Here is a 15,327-nt window from a genome sequence, read left to right on the forward strand (position 1 = left end):
AAGCAGGTCGTGTAGCCACTTGGTGTAGCTAGGGGTGTGTGGAGCCTTCCAGTGAGTTGCTACTAAACGTTTAAAAGTTATGAAGGCCAAATCAATAAATCTATGTAGTTGTTTGTCCCCTTTGGTGCGACGACGCAGTCCAAGCAAGCAAGACTCTGGGTCCGGCGTCAGAATATGGTCAGTAATTTCCGCAACCGTTTCAGTGATGCGTAGCCATGCCGTCGCCTGCCTTGGGCAATCCCATACCATATGATAAAAATCTGCTATTGGTTTCGTGCATCGAGGGCACGCGGGGTCCCGGTGTAGGATACATGCGTTTTATGCGGGAGGGGGACAGGTAGGACTGGTGTAAATAGTTAAATTGGGTGTATCGGAGCCTAAGGTTCCGAGAAACACTTTTAACAGAAGAAAGCGCTGCTTTCCAAGCCGACTGCGACAGGGGAGCAGGGAGTACTGCACCCCAGTGAGATCATGTAAGTTCCAAACTCGGGCAGGCCTCCAACAATAACCTAGAGTATAGCTGTGATATCACTCTTTTGGTGACCCTAATTGAAAGGATCAGCGTGGGAATCTGTGACGTCTAGGGTTCGTCATCTCCTGTGTCCCATGTGAGTCGCAGTGAATGTCGTATTTTGCAATATGCCAGAAAGGCGCCAGCATGTAACCCTGTGCTCTCCGTCAGTTCGCCAAACGTTAATAGTGTAGCGCCCGAGTAGAAATAACCCACTTTCTCAAGATCTGCTTCCCGCCATGGGACCATGTTGTGGCGCACTACCACTAGCAGGTCACGGGCTCTAGGCAAATGTAACAGTGGGGTCAGAGGTGAGTATGGTACATTAGGACTCCTTCCATGGACATAGCGCAGCCAGCATGTCTTAGCAGTGTCCAATATGACGTTACCACAAGGTGTGGGGCATGCCTTTTCCAATAACCAAGCCAGCAATGGTGTTGGTGCAAGTGTGTCCATCACTTTTTTCTCTGCTGTGTGATGTTCCCCTATCCAACCGATAGGGCATTGTAGCTGGGCGACAGCGTAATACATTTCGCAATTAGGCATACCTAAACCCCCATTATCCTTTGTGTATTGGGTCGTGGTTAATGCTACGCAGCGTCTGTCTTGAACTTAATAAATCTGTTGTTATACTTTGTAGGGACTTAAAGAATGAGCGAGGAAGAACAACCGGTAGCACTGCAAAGTGGTATAATAATTGAGGAAGGATGAGCATTTTGGCTATAGCTACTCTGCTCATGGGTGATAAAAGGAGCGATCCCCAAAAGGGGAGTGAACCCCGTATAGAACGAATAACTCTATCTATGTTGTCCTCTCTAATATCCTCCATCGAATGATACACATGTATTCCCAAATACTTAAAGGTGGTATGCCACAATGGTAAGTGGTACTCTGGTAGGTCCGGTTGGAGATCTAGGGGGACAGGGGCTCTATAGCTATGGCAAACAATAGTGGAGAGAGCGGGCACCCCTGTTTAGTACTCCTGTTTGTATGGGGAATGGGTCTGAGATGATGTGCCCCGTCTTAACTCGAGCCAATGGGCTAGAGTATAATGTAGTGGTCCATGCTATATACCATTTGCCAAATCCCATTGCGCCCAGCGTTTTGATGAGGAAGTCCCAGCTCAGTGTATCGAATGCCTTCTCTGTGTCTAACGATATGGCTACTCCACGATGGTAGGTCCTTAAATTGTTGTGCGATATGCAAAGCAGTCTCCTGATGTTCAGGAAGGTCAGGGGTGTGGAATTTATTAAAATATCTACTTGTCTAGGGGACAGGTTGCTTCTCAAATCTACTTGTCCTGTAAAAAGATCTACTTGTCCCTTTGGTGCCATGTAGTGTGGCGACAAATTATGGCAGCAATCTCATTATGTAAGAGCTCTGATAATAGCCTCTCTGATTATGCCAGGGCTACTACCATAGCAGGGCTTGAATACTTGCAGTTTCAATCCCTACTGTAGCAATTTCCTTATTTTGCCACCTTTCTGCAGATCTGCATACTGGGGCTGGAGGTAGCAGTAAGCAATAGTTCCAGGGCTGGAATGCCTTTGAGTCTACAAACCTACTAACCTGCATGTTTTCAAGATTTTTACCAGCTTCTCTCTAATATTTTCCCATAATAAGAAAGGTTGGACATTTACTCCTGACAATTGCAGAATTAGAACTTCTTCCAGGGTTGGGAAGAAAGTGGCTGGAGGGAAAATGAACTTGCAAATGCTCAATAGATTTTCACATGAGCAAATCTACACATCGTATTTACCCATGCTAAAATACAGTTCACAAATATTTTATAGGGGTACGACATATACCATGGGTGCACTTTTGTGACTTTCTTTAAGAATTTGGGGCCACATGTAGGTAGGTTCAGATTTGCGACCTGCAAATTGCAAGTCGCAAATCTGAATGTAGGATGGTGTCCCTGACACCATCTGTAATTCGCAAGGGCTTAGCAAATGCCCACCTCATGAATAATCATGAGGTGGGTCGCAATTTGCGACCCCCTCGCGAATGGCAGTCCTCACAGGGATGGTGGCCTGCTGGAGACAGCAGACCACCATCTCTGTGACTGCTTTTCAATAAAGCAGTTTTTTTTTGTAATGCAGCCAGTTTTCCTTAAAGGAAAACGAGATGCATAACAAAAACAAAAACAAAAAATGAAACGTTTTTGTTTCATTTTTTTCGAGTAGGCAGTGGTCCGCAGGACCACTGCCTGCTCTGTCAAAAATGTTTACAGTGACATTCACAATGGGGAAGGGGTCCCATGGGGATCCCTTCCCTTTTGCGAAAGTGTTAGCACCCATTTGAAATGGGTGCAAACTGCGATTGGTTTGCGCCCGCATTCGCGGTCACAAAACAATCCTACAATGCACTGCGAGTCGCAATTAGGAAGGGAACACCCCTTACTAATTGCAAGTCGCAAACCCGTTTTGCGATTCGGTAACCAGGTTACCTAATCGCAAAACTGGGTTTGTGCATCGCAATGTGCTTTTTGCACGTCGCAAACAGTGAAAGTCGCTGTTTGCGACATGCAAAAAGCTACCTACATGTGGGTCTTGGTCCCTAATTAGGTCTGGTGTTAACAAAGACATTTTGTTTTTATTAAACTTCTATTTCTCTCTCTTTCGGCTGGCTTTACTGTGAGTGATCACATTCTGCTCTTCCACAAGGAGCATATTGGCACACAAAGTACTTTTGTTCAGTGTCAGGAACTACAGTGGCAATCAGTGACGTAACGAAACTGGAGGGTACCCCTTTGCAAAGAGCATGGAGGAGCCCCCTCTCCAGGCTCACTCAGGGCAGGTGCTGTGCTGAAGGGGCCCCCTGGAGGGCGGCTGCGGGGCCTTTGTTATGCCGCTGGTGGCAACGTATGCTTTTAGAGTTCAAAAACTTTTGGGGGGGGGGGGGGTTTTGCCAGTGTTTGTTACAATGTTGAGGGCCTGGTAGCTCCCACAACAATAAAGTGTTACAAAAGCCATGTCAAAACAAGACACGCATTGATGAAACTAAAAGACTTATAAAAATATGTCAGATCAGTTGGCTTTGTCAATGTTTGTTTATTTTCATGCTTCCCATAATCGTGTTGAAAATGGTTACACAAATTTTCCATTAGAAATATTTTTGGGAAATACTAGCATGCATCAACACATTTTACTAAATGACACTTCATTGCATCTAATCAGAGAGCATTCTGGGAGCATTATACTTAGCCTCATAGCCTAAACTTTTCAAACATGTGTATACACGTTTTTATTTTTTTGTACTGGAACCAACGTCAGTAGTGAAGTGTGACCTTAAAACATTTATTTACAGCACTCACCCTAATAATGAAGGCTTTCAAATAATGAACCATAAATACAAGTTCGAACAGCATTATCTTTTGGAAACACATTACCTCAACTGCAGAGAGTTCCACTCTCTGTAAACAGGTAGCCAAAGGGTTTGTGCTGAGGAGAGTTGGGCCTACTTGTCCCAAGGACAAAGTAAACATAAAAACTTGTTGCCCTTGACCCCAAACAAGATGTCCCGGGCGTCGGGCGATAGGAATTCCACATCCCTGAAGGTGTTTCTTCGGGGTATAAATCCGTACTGATCTTCATGGATCAGTTGTGGAATAAATGGGAGGAGTCTATTCTATTAGCTAGTATTTTCCCCAGCAATTTACAATCCGTGTCCAGCAGGGAGAGAGGGCGATATGACCTGACATCAAGAGGATCTCAGCCAGACTTCGGGAATGTCTCATTCGCCATATGTCACATAACCCATTCTTCACTCTCCAGGCCTCAAACTTGTGAGAAATGTGTCTACTCTGTGCATTTGGTAGTGGGGGGAAGGATCGGTCAAGGTTGGATGTCAAGGACACAGTTGAAGTCTCTCCCCCATAGGCTCCCCCCCAGCAGGGTCCCGAAGCAGCCCAGCTTTCATCGTATTTAAAAAACTTCTTTGATTAGTGTTGGGTGTGTATAGTGCATGAGGGACAGTGGTACGCCGTCGAGATAGCCCTCAGTCACTACATATCTACCGTTGGGGTCCACTTGTGTGTGGTCAACCACATAGGGCACTCCGGGGGCAATCCAAATTGCCACACCCCGGGCGAATGATGATGATGATGAGGCGGTGGTTCCAAAGGTTTGACCTTTCCAGCTAGAGCGTAGTCTTCCAAGGGTGGACTCCGACAAGTGTGTATCCTGCAGCATGGCTATATGCACTAGGTGGCGCTTCAGGTATGCGTGCATACGCTGTCTGTTTAATGGTGTGGCCATTCCCCTTGCGTTCCATGTGACCACATTGTAGCGTGGTGTATGTGCTTGTGTCTGTGTAGTCATGTCTGTTTAGTATTGTGAGTCAGTGATGGATCCCAAGGATTCTGGTCCGCATCCATCCAAACAAGACCTGTCTGTGCCCACTCTGGAGGTATAACACCACCCCAAGTCTGTGATCGCGCCCCCTTTCCTTCTCTCCAAGCATGATTAGTGGCAATAACAAAGCGAACCGATGGGAATATAAAAGGGACCAACATTATGAGTCACTAACAACGTATATTTAAAGACAAAACGTAGCCTGCGATCATGCATGGGGAACAACTGGTCCATATGTAATAAGGCGCGGGGATGAAAGCCAAGTAGTAAGACCTGTGCTCCCGGCCATCCGGATAACAGCTCGAGTCCTGACGCCCCTTGGCTCTGCCAAGGGATCCTGGGGGCCAATCCAAAGACTTGACATTGCCCGACCATGGGCCCGGGAGGGCAGTCAATTTCCAGCCAGGGAGTTAACAGGGGGCCCACCGTAGCATGATTCACAACAATGTAAGGAGCTTAGTTCAGATATCGTCTGCGGAGCGTGGGGTGAGCAGCAGGGGGAGCCCTCGGAATCGGAGCGGCCTCCCCGATCAGTCTCTGTGTCCATGGGCTCCCGTAGTGTAGAGAATGGGTTAACAACGACCTGTGTGGTCTTGTGCAACAATCGAGAACGTTCCTCCACCGCCTGGCCTGGGCTGGGGTGGGCTTGGCTCATCCGTGCCCGGCGTTTACGTTTCCCCTTGGGAGTCGACCATTGCTCCCCGGTTTCTTCCGGATGCGTAAGTTGAGCTAGTCCTTTGGCATGAAGCCAGGTCCAGGCGTCTATTGAGAAGGCAAAAATGTGTACTTTGGAAGCCATCTTGTACACGTAGTTTTGCAGGGTACAGAAGGGCGTATTTGATGTTATGCTCTCGGAGGTGTTGCTTCACCTGATAGAAGGAGCTGTATTTTGGACTTCAGCAGTGATATCCGGGTAGGCAGATATTGGTGCATTTTCAAACCTCTGCGGTCCATCTTTACAGAAAAGCTGAAGCACAAGATCCCTATCTCGGTAATTGAGCACACATGCTATCAGTCGGCGAGGGCACGCTCCCAGTGGTGGGGGCCTGCCTGGCACTCTGTGTGCTCGTTCCACCGAGAAGAGTTTCAGTATTTTATCCTGTAGACCTGTATCTGCAAGCCACTGTTCCAGGAACAATTCTGTGTTGGGGCCCTCTGCCCGTTCCAGAAATCCCACCAGGCGGATGTTGTTACGCAGCGACCTCCCCTCTAAAACCTCCGCTCTGCGCCTCAGAGTGTCCACTTCCGTGGATAATTGAAGCATCTTCTCCTGAAGTTCCTTCATGGTGGGATTTAGCTCAGCCACTTCTTTCTCCATTTCTGGGACTCTGTCAATGTGCGATGGTCAGCTCGTAGTAAATTAACATCAAGTGTTACAGCGTCGATCTTTGCCTCCAGTGTGTTTTTGGTGTCCAATATGGATTGTATTACCTTTTCAAATTGCAGTGTGTGAATGTGTAGCATGGCATCCATTTGCTGTAGTGCCTGGGAGGTTACGTCCAGGTCCGCAGGTGGGGCTTCTGGCGTGGCCATAGTCGCCGTCGGTGTCCTAGCAGACTTTGGCTTTCCCATCCGAAATGTTGGGGGGCCCCCCGGGGGGTCGCACGTCCACTGGCCCGCCGGTTAGCGTGGCACAAACGGGCTTTGTCAGGGGGGCGGCGGCAAGCGTCCCCTCGGGTGGTCAGGGATCCCAAAGAGGCCCCTGTCCCCGTACAGGTTTAGCACTATTATATAGGGCTGATTGAGGCCCGTGTCTTACGGTGTGGTGATCGCCTGATATACCTCGTGTCTGCCAGGCTGTGGTACAGTCTAACTGCGGAGTATCACAAGCGCATTACAGTTTCACCGTCGGGGAGGCGTGGAAAATATGTTGCCATCTGTCGCCTCCTCATTGTAGCACTAACTGGGGGTCTCGTCCAGGCTGGCCCCAGGGCTTCGTCAGTTTATTGGGCCCTGCGATCCGATTCTGACTGGATCACTCCTGTGGCCCTCCAAGCCACCACTGTGCCAGGGTGTGAGCACCAGTCCCCCAGCTGCTGGGCTGAGCCTCTCAGCATCAGCTCACTGCCGTGGCCCTCTGCTCCCCAGTCAGGCAGTAGGGACTTCCCCAAGTGCCCCGCTCTTTGTCCGTTCGGCGTCGCGCAGGCCGCGGCCCTAAGAGTGCTGCTGTGGCGCAGCTCCCTGGCCGAGATCCGCCGTCTGCCCAGGTGCAGGCCCACGCGCCCCTTCAGCAACCGTCAGCGACAGGTCTCACACCTCCCAATCGCCTCCGGCCGCTCACCCCAAGCGGGTTGCTGTCCAGCACTAGCAGTGTTTTCCAGTGCGCTTACCAGTACTGGCGCACAACTTCACTGTGGGCCACGCAGCCTCTGCCCTCGCCTCGCCGCAGACGAGGCGTCATCTCCTCCTCCGATCAAATCTAATCAAAAGATTTTTTAAAGCGCGCTACTCACCCGTGAGGGTCTCAAGGAGCTAGGGGAGGGGTGGTTACTGCTGCTCGAAGAGCCAGGTTTTGAGCTGCCTCCGGAATGCAGGGTGGTCCTGAGGTTGGTGGGGAGGGAGTTCCATGTCTTGGCCGCCAGGTAGGAGAAGGATTTTCCACCTGCTGTAGTGCAGCGGATGCGAGGGACGGCGGCGAGTGCGAGGTTGGCTGAACGAAGTTGACGAGTGGCTGTGTAGAAACTGAGGCGACGGTTGAGGTATTCGGGTCCCTTGTTGTGGAGGGCTTTGTGTGTGTGGGTGAGGAGCCGGAAGGTGATCCTTTTGTTGACGGGAAGCCAGTGCAGGTGTCTCAGGTGGGCGGAGATGTGGCTGTTGCGGGGTATGTCGAGGATGAGGCGGGCGGAGGCGTTTTGTATTCGCTGGAGACGTTTCTGGAGTTTAGCGGTGGTTCCTGCGTATAGGGTGTTTCCGTAGTCCAGGCGGCTTGTGATCGCGCCCCACTGCCGCTTGACACCTTCCGTGGTGGCCCAGGGGCGACTGGGTTTGCGCGACCTGCCGGGGGAGCCGGAGATCACCTAGGTACAGGAGATTTCTTTTGGACGGGCGCAGAGCTCCGAACTACGCTGCCGCTCCGGTCGCCATCTTGGCCACGCCCCTCAGCGACTGGCTGTTTAAGGTGGGCTCACCCCAGGCTGTTGTCTCCCACCTCCAGATTACGGCAAACCTCGCTGGGGTTCCAAAGTCACACCTGACTTCTTCTCAGATGCTCCCTTTCATCTGAGCTATTCCGGATATGGTGAAGTTTCAGGCTTATCCTCCTAAGCCACAAATCCAGGATATTCAGTCTATGATTCTGATGTTTCAGCCTCTGTCCTGGATTTTGGTGAGAATGTCTCTGAGGCTGTTGGGACTCATGGCCTCCTGCTGGTGACACATGCCAGATGTCATATGCGGGCTCTGCAGTCGGAGCTGAAGTTCCAGTGGGCGCAGCATCACGGGAATCTCTCTGACATGGTCCAAATCTCGGAGGGAACTGCAAAAGATCTGCAGTGGTGGCTCTAGAACTGCGATTGGGTCAGAGGCAGATCCTTCTTCTTTCCCTAACCAGATCTGAGAGTTTTGACAGATGTGTCACTCCTGGGAGAGGACTCCATTTCTAACTAACTTTGTTTAAAAAAAAAAAAAAAAAAAAAAAAAAAACATACAAATCAAAGTACTCAAACAAAAATCATGAAATTAGAATATTCAATTACATCATGTATTTTGACATACAATGCTTTGATTAATTCACATATTATAGATCATTTTAATCATTTTCAGCTGCAATAGATATATTTCTAAATTCTTCACCACAATCTGACATATCAATTATAAAGTTCAGCGTTCCATATTATAGCTCCCCTGATTTCCTTTCGGCATTTCAAAGTTATAATTAATCAGCTTAAGTACCGGTGTTCCCAAGTAATGAGTTCCAGTAAACGGAGATGCATGTGCATGGTACAGAAGCATGGTACTCTGTCAGATTTCTCCACCGCACTGCTGGATTGATTGAAGTTCCACAGCACTTTCTGCATTCTCCTGGGTATATGGAGCCCCTGTGCTGACCACGTACATCCGTCCTGACTTATTACTAGCAGCCTCCCACTTAGTGAGGAACAGCCTTGCTCATCCGCTAGTGCGCTTCCCTTCCTGCTGGACCTTGGTTCCTAACAGGCCCCCTGCTTCCTCCCATCGTCCCCGTTAATGGAACTCATTATCCGGGAACCCAGGCACCTCTACTAATGCACTTTCCTCCTTCTTGACTCACTCAGTCTCAGGCTTAGAATTATTTGAGTGTTGTTGATGATCCCACTATCCACAATGGGATCGAAACGCCATCAACCTTAAAATACACGGATCCTATATGAATGTATATATGGAATTTTCTTGATGGGCTGTGCTATTCTTGCTTTGCTCATACATATGTTGTTCACACTTTATCACTTGGGTGTATCACTTCAAAAAGAGATCACCAAGCACATTTTCATGTACCTACACTCACTGTGCTGCTATATGTTTTCTTAAAAAAAATATTTGTGTTCATTTATTTTTGGATCTATTAAATTGCCATTGCGTCCTATTTCTGGCAAGGCTTAAAAGTAATAGTTGAAGACAAATCTCCCTGTTTTACCGATTAAAGGAGGTAGAGGACTGAGCAGAGAAGTGTGGACCTGGTAATGGGAGATCTCCTCCATGTTAGACCCAGCACCACAAGCAACAATGTTGTAGGAGAGTGAGGCCTCAACAAATCGCAACTGACACACAGCCAAGTGCTAAAAAGCAGCAATAAGAGCAGTGACTGACAGCCAAGATAGATGCTCAGTGAAAAGCCACACCTTATCAGACTCAAACATGACAACCTCTCTATGAGACTAAGAAGAACAATGGGAGAAGATGAAGAAATACTTTAAACTACTGGGGGTCCTCTGACAATTTACTTTGAGTTACTGAGTAGACAAGATGATAGACGGGACCCACTTATGAGCATTTGAGACAGTATAGAGGAGGTGAAATACAAAATAAAATCAATCGAATATTCCTAAACAGCTACACTACAATGTAAACACCAAAGAAAGAGATATAGGGCTATCTTGATAAAGCGAACATGGTTCCAATCATCCAATTAGAGTCCCAGTTTCCAACCCAGGAGATCAGAAAAGCAATTGCTGAGCTGGTAAGGGGGAAACAGGACGACTTCCACAAATATTCTCTCTGACATTAATATCTCTTCCTAAACAGTGCTGAGGCACAGTGTCTTGGCATCATACAGATCCTTTTCAATCTTTAAGACTGAATTCAAGATCCTTAGGAAAGCCACTGCTAACTGAATGCATAACATGTTGCCTCCCACTGTTCAGTTAGGTCAGAGTGGGTTTGTTCATGGAAAAAATACTTTCTAAAATATGTAAGGCGTTCCATGTATTAGAAAGCACTCCTGATTCAACACCTTCACTGTCACAGGTACTTATAGACCTAGACGAGACCTTTGACCTGTTTAGCTAAATTTAAATCTTTGCATCCTACAACGGCTGTGATTGGGAGAAACGTGACACAATGGCTCAATTTGCTATATACTAAACAAACATCCTCAGTGCATGAGGACAACGTAATCAGGAGACTATCGAATCAGCAGGGTTATGCAACAAAGCTGTCCCCTGTCTTTATTAGACTTTGAGCTGGTCTTGGAACCCTTGGCAAAAGTGATGCACTCTCAAGGTAAAGCCTGCGGTATCGCCACACAAGGGCTGCACTTGCCATGTTGCTTTATACTGATAACATACTATTGTGTTTAGAGAATGTTGTACAATGGCTTGCCTTGATGATAAATAGGAACGATATATTCGGGAATGCATCTGAGCTCCGAGCAAACGTGTTAGAGTCCTATATATGCCCAGTTAGAGTGAACCCTGATGAGACCGCTTGGCCCAGAGTCCACCACACATTGAAATAGTAACCCCATACATTTTGGTACTTAGGCATCCAGGTATATCACACACTGAAGTAGAAATAATTGACCATAATGCCGTAAAGGGCCGTAGAAGCTGCTTAGTCCTCTAGATGTACATTTATTGTATTTTTTCCCTAATTTGCCATGGAGAGTACCACAAGTACTAATCAAGAAAATAGGCAGAATTTTTTCAACATTGCTTTGGACCTCTGATGGAAGCCAGATGGTTTTATGAAAGCTTCAGTTGAAGTTGAAGGAGGCCTAGGTGTACTTGACAAAAATACAAGGTGCCAACTTGGCAATATTTACATAGGGCAGGGTATACAGGGATTATATGCCAATTGGGGTGGGAAAACCTTAGAGCCGCCACAAATACTATCAGCATTAGATAATGGCAGAAGAGCCATTCCAATTTTATTGTGTGCTTATTGGAGCAACTAAGAGAGATTTTGGGGAGCCACGATTTACATGTCTTGGAGATCTAAACAGAGTTACTTGCAGTGTAGCATGCTAAATAGGGAATATCTCACTGCAAAGAGGATAGGACAGATCTTCTTGGGCGCAGCTGTCACATGCCCAATATGTTGGAAGAATCATATAGTCTAGTCATTTCCAGTAGTAGCTGCATTTTGGACAAACCATAAATCAGTTGTTTTAGGAAGTAGCTGTGAGAACCAGACTACTGTGCACAGAGAAATACCACCTGGGTCTCTACCCACATATAGGAAGAAGAAAGTTAATATTAGATTAATTGATCTGGCATTAGCACTAGATAAACAATGTATAGTGGAGGCGTGGAAGTCTGAGTCCCAGAGAAGAGGTAAAAAATTATTAACTGGCCGTGTGAATGGTGTGTACGACATGGAATGCAGTAAGACAGACTTAGAGAAGGAAATATCTAGACCATGGTAAATGATTCTACAGGCACTCAGAGACAGGAATGATGATGTAAGGCCTCTAGACACTCAGAAAATGTAGGGTTCTGTTCATAGTGTACCTATTTATGAAGCTCAAGTGGCTACTCCATGTGAAACAGGACACCCAGGAACCACATGCCGCAACATAATAACTTGAGTAGACCCACATGATACTGGAGAAAGTCTGAACTGAGCACGCTGTAATTTTTCCCTATCCGCCCTGCCCAATTTGAGGGAAATAATCATTAACTTTCTTTGTGAACTACACATTTGATTCTGTTTTTTACCTTGGACCACTATAAGTTTTATAAATTTCTGCTTAATATAGTTCATACATGTGACAATGGGAGAGTAACGGTGACCTGTTATATATGGGATATGAGAAACTATCTTCTGTCATGAAACTATGGGAAAGCATGAGAACAAGTACTTTGCAATGTGTACTGTATATTTACATTGTAATTGATGGAACTACAGAATTTAATCAAAATAATTATTTCAAATAAAATATATGATAAGACCTTTGGAAAAGGGTGATGGATTTTAAATTGTATTCCCATCCTTTTTGATAAGCTCCAAAATGCAATCTACTATCCCCTGGTACTTTCTAGAGTTTGTGTCCTAAATGGATTGCTTGCAGTTGTTTGCATTAAACAGTGGTTGTCACTTTACATCCTTGTCATAATTTTTAAAGCACTCCTAGTTTTTGCGTTCCCTCTGATTTATCAACCCTGTTGTACTTCTCGGTCTTATAGATATATAGATATATATAGAGATATATATGTGTGTGCTCGTGTTTGAACCGCCATCTTGTATTAAAAGGTCACCGCCTTATCTTTTATCACTGGGGTGATATGGCCATTGGGTCTGGTGCAAGCCCAAAAACCAGCAGATTCATGGATCTTCGCTTTGAGAGGGGTGCTCACCTGGACTTATGGAAACCAGCCAGGAGGGCATTGCCGCAGTCAGTTTTGTTAAGGACCAGGGCTTGCTCTACTTGTTCCAAGAGTCTTGTTTGAGGATGAAACTTGTTTTCCTTAGCATCCTCCTTTGAGGTTGTCCCATCTTTGGCAATACTTTTAATATGCTTATCAAGGAAGAGCCTCTTGTGAAGGATGAAACCCAAAGATTTGAGTGTTTTTTTTTTTTCTTTCTTTTTTACCTTATACAGGTGTAGTTGCTATTATAGCTGTAAGGGAGGCAAGCCAGGTTTGTGTGATGGAATTATTATACATATTTAGATATAAGTAAAACCTCAGTTCAGAAGGGATTTAGGGTGCTTTGGAGCTGACCCACAAATGACAACAGATTGATTGTGCTGCTCATGGGTAATAGAAAATTATGGGCTGTAAATTGTTTTTGTCCGGTAGATTGATATTGCACCTTCTCTTAGCAGCCCTCTTATTCTAGCTGAAAGAACAAAATACTTAAACATTCTTTAAATTGACTTCTAGTGGGTAAAGGTTTGGAAAATCTTCTACAGAGCAGTCATGACTATGTAAAAAAATAAAATAATAATAATAATAACAATTATTATTACCAGGGCTATGGCATTGGTGAACCAAACACATGTCCCTGCAGCATTAGGGGAATTTGCTTTGACAACAGCAGATGAAAGCTTAGAAAATTACTAAATGTATTTCATTTTAAAGGTATATTCTCTTTCTTGAATAGTTCTAGGAGGATGGTCTTAGGCCAGTACTTCTTTTATGTTTTAGGGTAAAGGTTTTTGCTCCATTACCTTTAAAGTCATAATAAATATGTTTACAAAATATGGCAGAAATTACATTCTCTGTCCTTTTCACCAGTCTGCGTTCCTAATTCCACCCCTTACTTTCCCTGTATGCTCAAGGTTAATTCCATTTTCTCCCTTAGGATTTATATTAAAAAATGCCTAGATTTCTGAGCTTAGACGACAGCTGCCATTTTGGTGGTTTCATATTTCCACTATTCACAAGCTGTGTAGTACTAGCTGCTGTACTATTCAATATAAGCAATACAGTTACTCTTTCATTAAGTTGTTTTCTATTTTTGCTTTTGACATTAGATAACTGGTGGTCACAAGTGTGTCCAAGCTACTTCTTTAAGCTGGTTGATCTCTACAAGGCTGCTGTGGTGTACCTGCTAAATGGAAGAAAGACGCTGCTGATCCCTGTTCTCTTCACCAGCTACATCACTGCTGCTCTCAGGCTACTAGAGAAATTGCACAAGGTACACTGTATTAGAAGGAAGAAGAGGGTGTGGTTTGATGGGATCAGTGAATTGCACACAGCAGTGAACAGACGACAGCTGCCATACTGATAATCAGAAAATTAGAAAATATGCTTATGCTTTAGAATAGGTATAACTATTAATGGTTGATAGATGTACAGATGTTCTCCGCTGTGTATGCACATAGCAGTCATTTGTGCCATCTTGCCACACCAGTGAACTGATTGTATTCCCTTAATTTCTCAACCCCTTGGACCGTGCCTCCGTCATATTTGCTTGAACTCAAATGGGCCCCATTATACCCCGACATGTCTGAAATTGGATTGACAATGGCACTGGACATGAGAAGAGAAAATTCTAGTGATTCAAATTAAAGGCTTTCACGTTGCTGGCTCACTGTTAAGGTACTTGTTATGCTATGTTCACAAAGGGTTTCACCTAGAATCTTATTGTGCCCTAGTTCTGTTTTTAATCCCAGCTTTGTTGTCTTATGGGTTACAGGGCTTTGTTGTCTCATAGGTACCAAAGCTGCTATGCAACACAGTCCAACCTGTCTGGTTCTGTAATGGCAATTATTTTCTACAAAGGCAGAAATGGATGACCACGTACCCTCAGCTGCAGATTTGCCTATAGAAAAATGCTCTCAAAAGGTTTAGTTTTCAAACATTGGTAAGACAGCTTCTACATAAGTGTAAAACAAATGTTGGAGCTAATTCTGCATTAATGTTTTAGCCTGTATTTAAAATCATGATTTGTATATTTCACCATTGAATAAAACAACTAATTGTCAGCACACTGGTCCTCCTATGACCAGGCATACAAGCGCTTTACACTCATTTATTTTGAAATGTCATGGGTATTTTCCCCTCATCGTAAGACTACCCAGCAGAGAAATCAATATCATGCCATGCTTAGACATCAGTGGCTTTGAGGTACAGAGGGGCTTATGTTCCTGACTGTTGCCTTCATATGTATCACATATTTTTATCATAGTTTTTGTATTCATGCCTTAGTTAATTAAAATGTTACATTTACATGAAAAATTAAAAAAAACAATGTTTTCCCTACACTGATGTCCGTGGCACTGGCTCCAACTAGTAGAAGAGGGGTGCAGCTCAACTGCACTTCAGTTGTTCACTTCTCACCAGTCATATCTAGAGACCTTGCATACCTCCAAGTCCACACCGTTCTTTCTGTTTTTGTGTGCAGAAACTTGCAGAGCTAGTTTCTTGATTCAAAACAACATTTTTCTTTTGAGTTATTTGTAGACATCCTCTGCATTTTTTAGGGATGGTGGATTAGCTCTTGGTTGTGTATTATAATACATTATATCTTACCCACCCTGAGATCCAAATAAGTTTAAGCATCCTGTGGGGGAATTATGGACTTCTCTGTAAACATGTT

The 15,327-nt window shown here is 45.2% G+C and overlaps 1 protein-coding gene across 3 annotated transcripts in view; it reads left to right on the top strand.

Annotated features, from left to right (window-relative positions):
- Positions 1 to 15,327, top strand: part of HERC3 (HECT and RLD domain containing E3 ubiquitin protein ligase 3) — a 452,060-nt gene that overhangs the window by 273,616 nt on the left and 163,117 nt on the right. For 2 of the 3 annotated variants that reach the window (XM_069230256.1, XM_069230257.1), the window contains exon 15: positions 13,760 to 13,923. In XM_069230256.1, coding sequence (XP_069086357.1) covers positions 13,760 to 13,923 — 164 coding nt within the window. Of the gene's footprint in view, positions 1 to 13,759; positions 13,924 to 14,442; positions 14,583 to 15,327 lie in introns of those variants that run through there. The other variant, XM_069230258.1, reaches the window with a different exon arrangement.

The sequence above is a fragment of the Pleurodeles waltl genome, chromosome 1_1, assembly GCF_031143425.1.
Source record: "Pleurodeles waltl isolate 20211129_DDA chromosome 1_1, aPleWal1.hap1.20221129, whole genome shotgun sequence".
NCBI lineage: Eukaryota > Metazoa > Chordata > Amphibia > Caudata > Salamandridae > Pleurodeles > Pleurodeles waltl.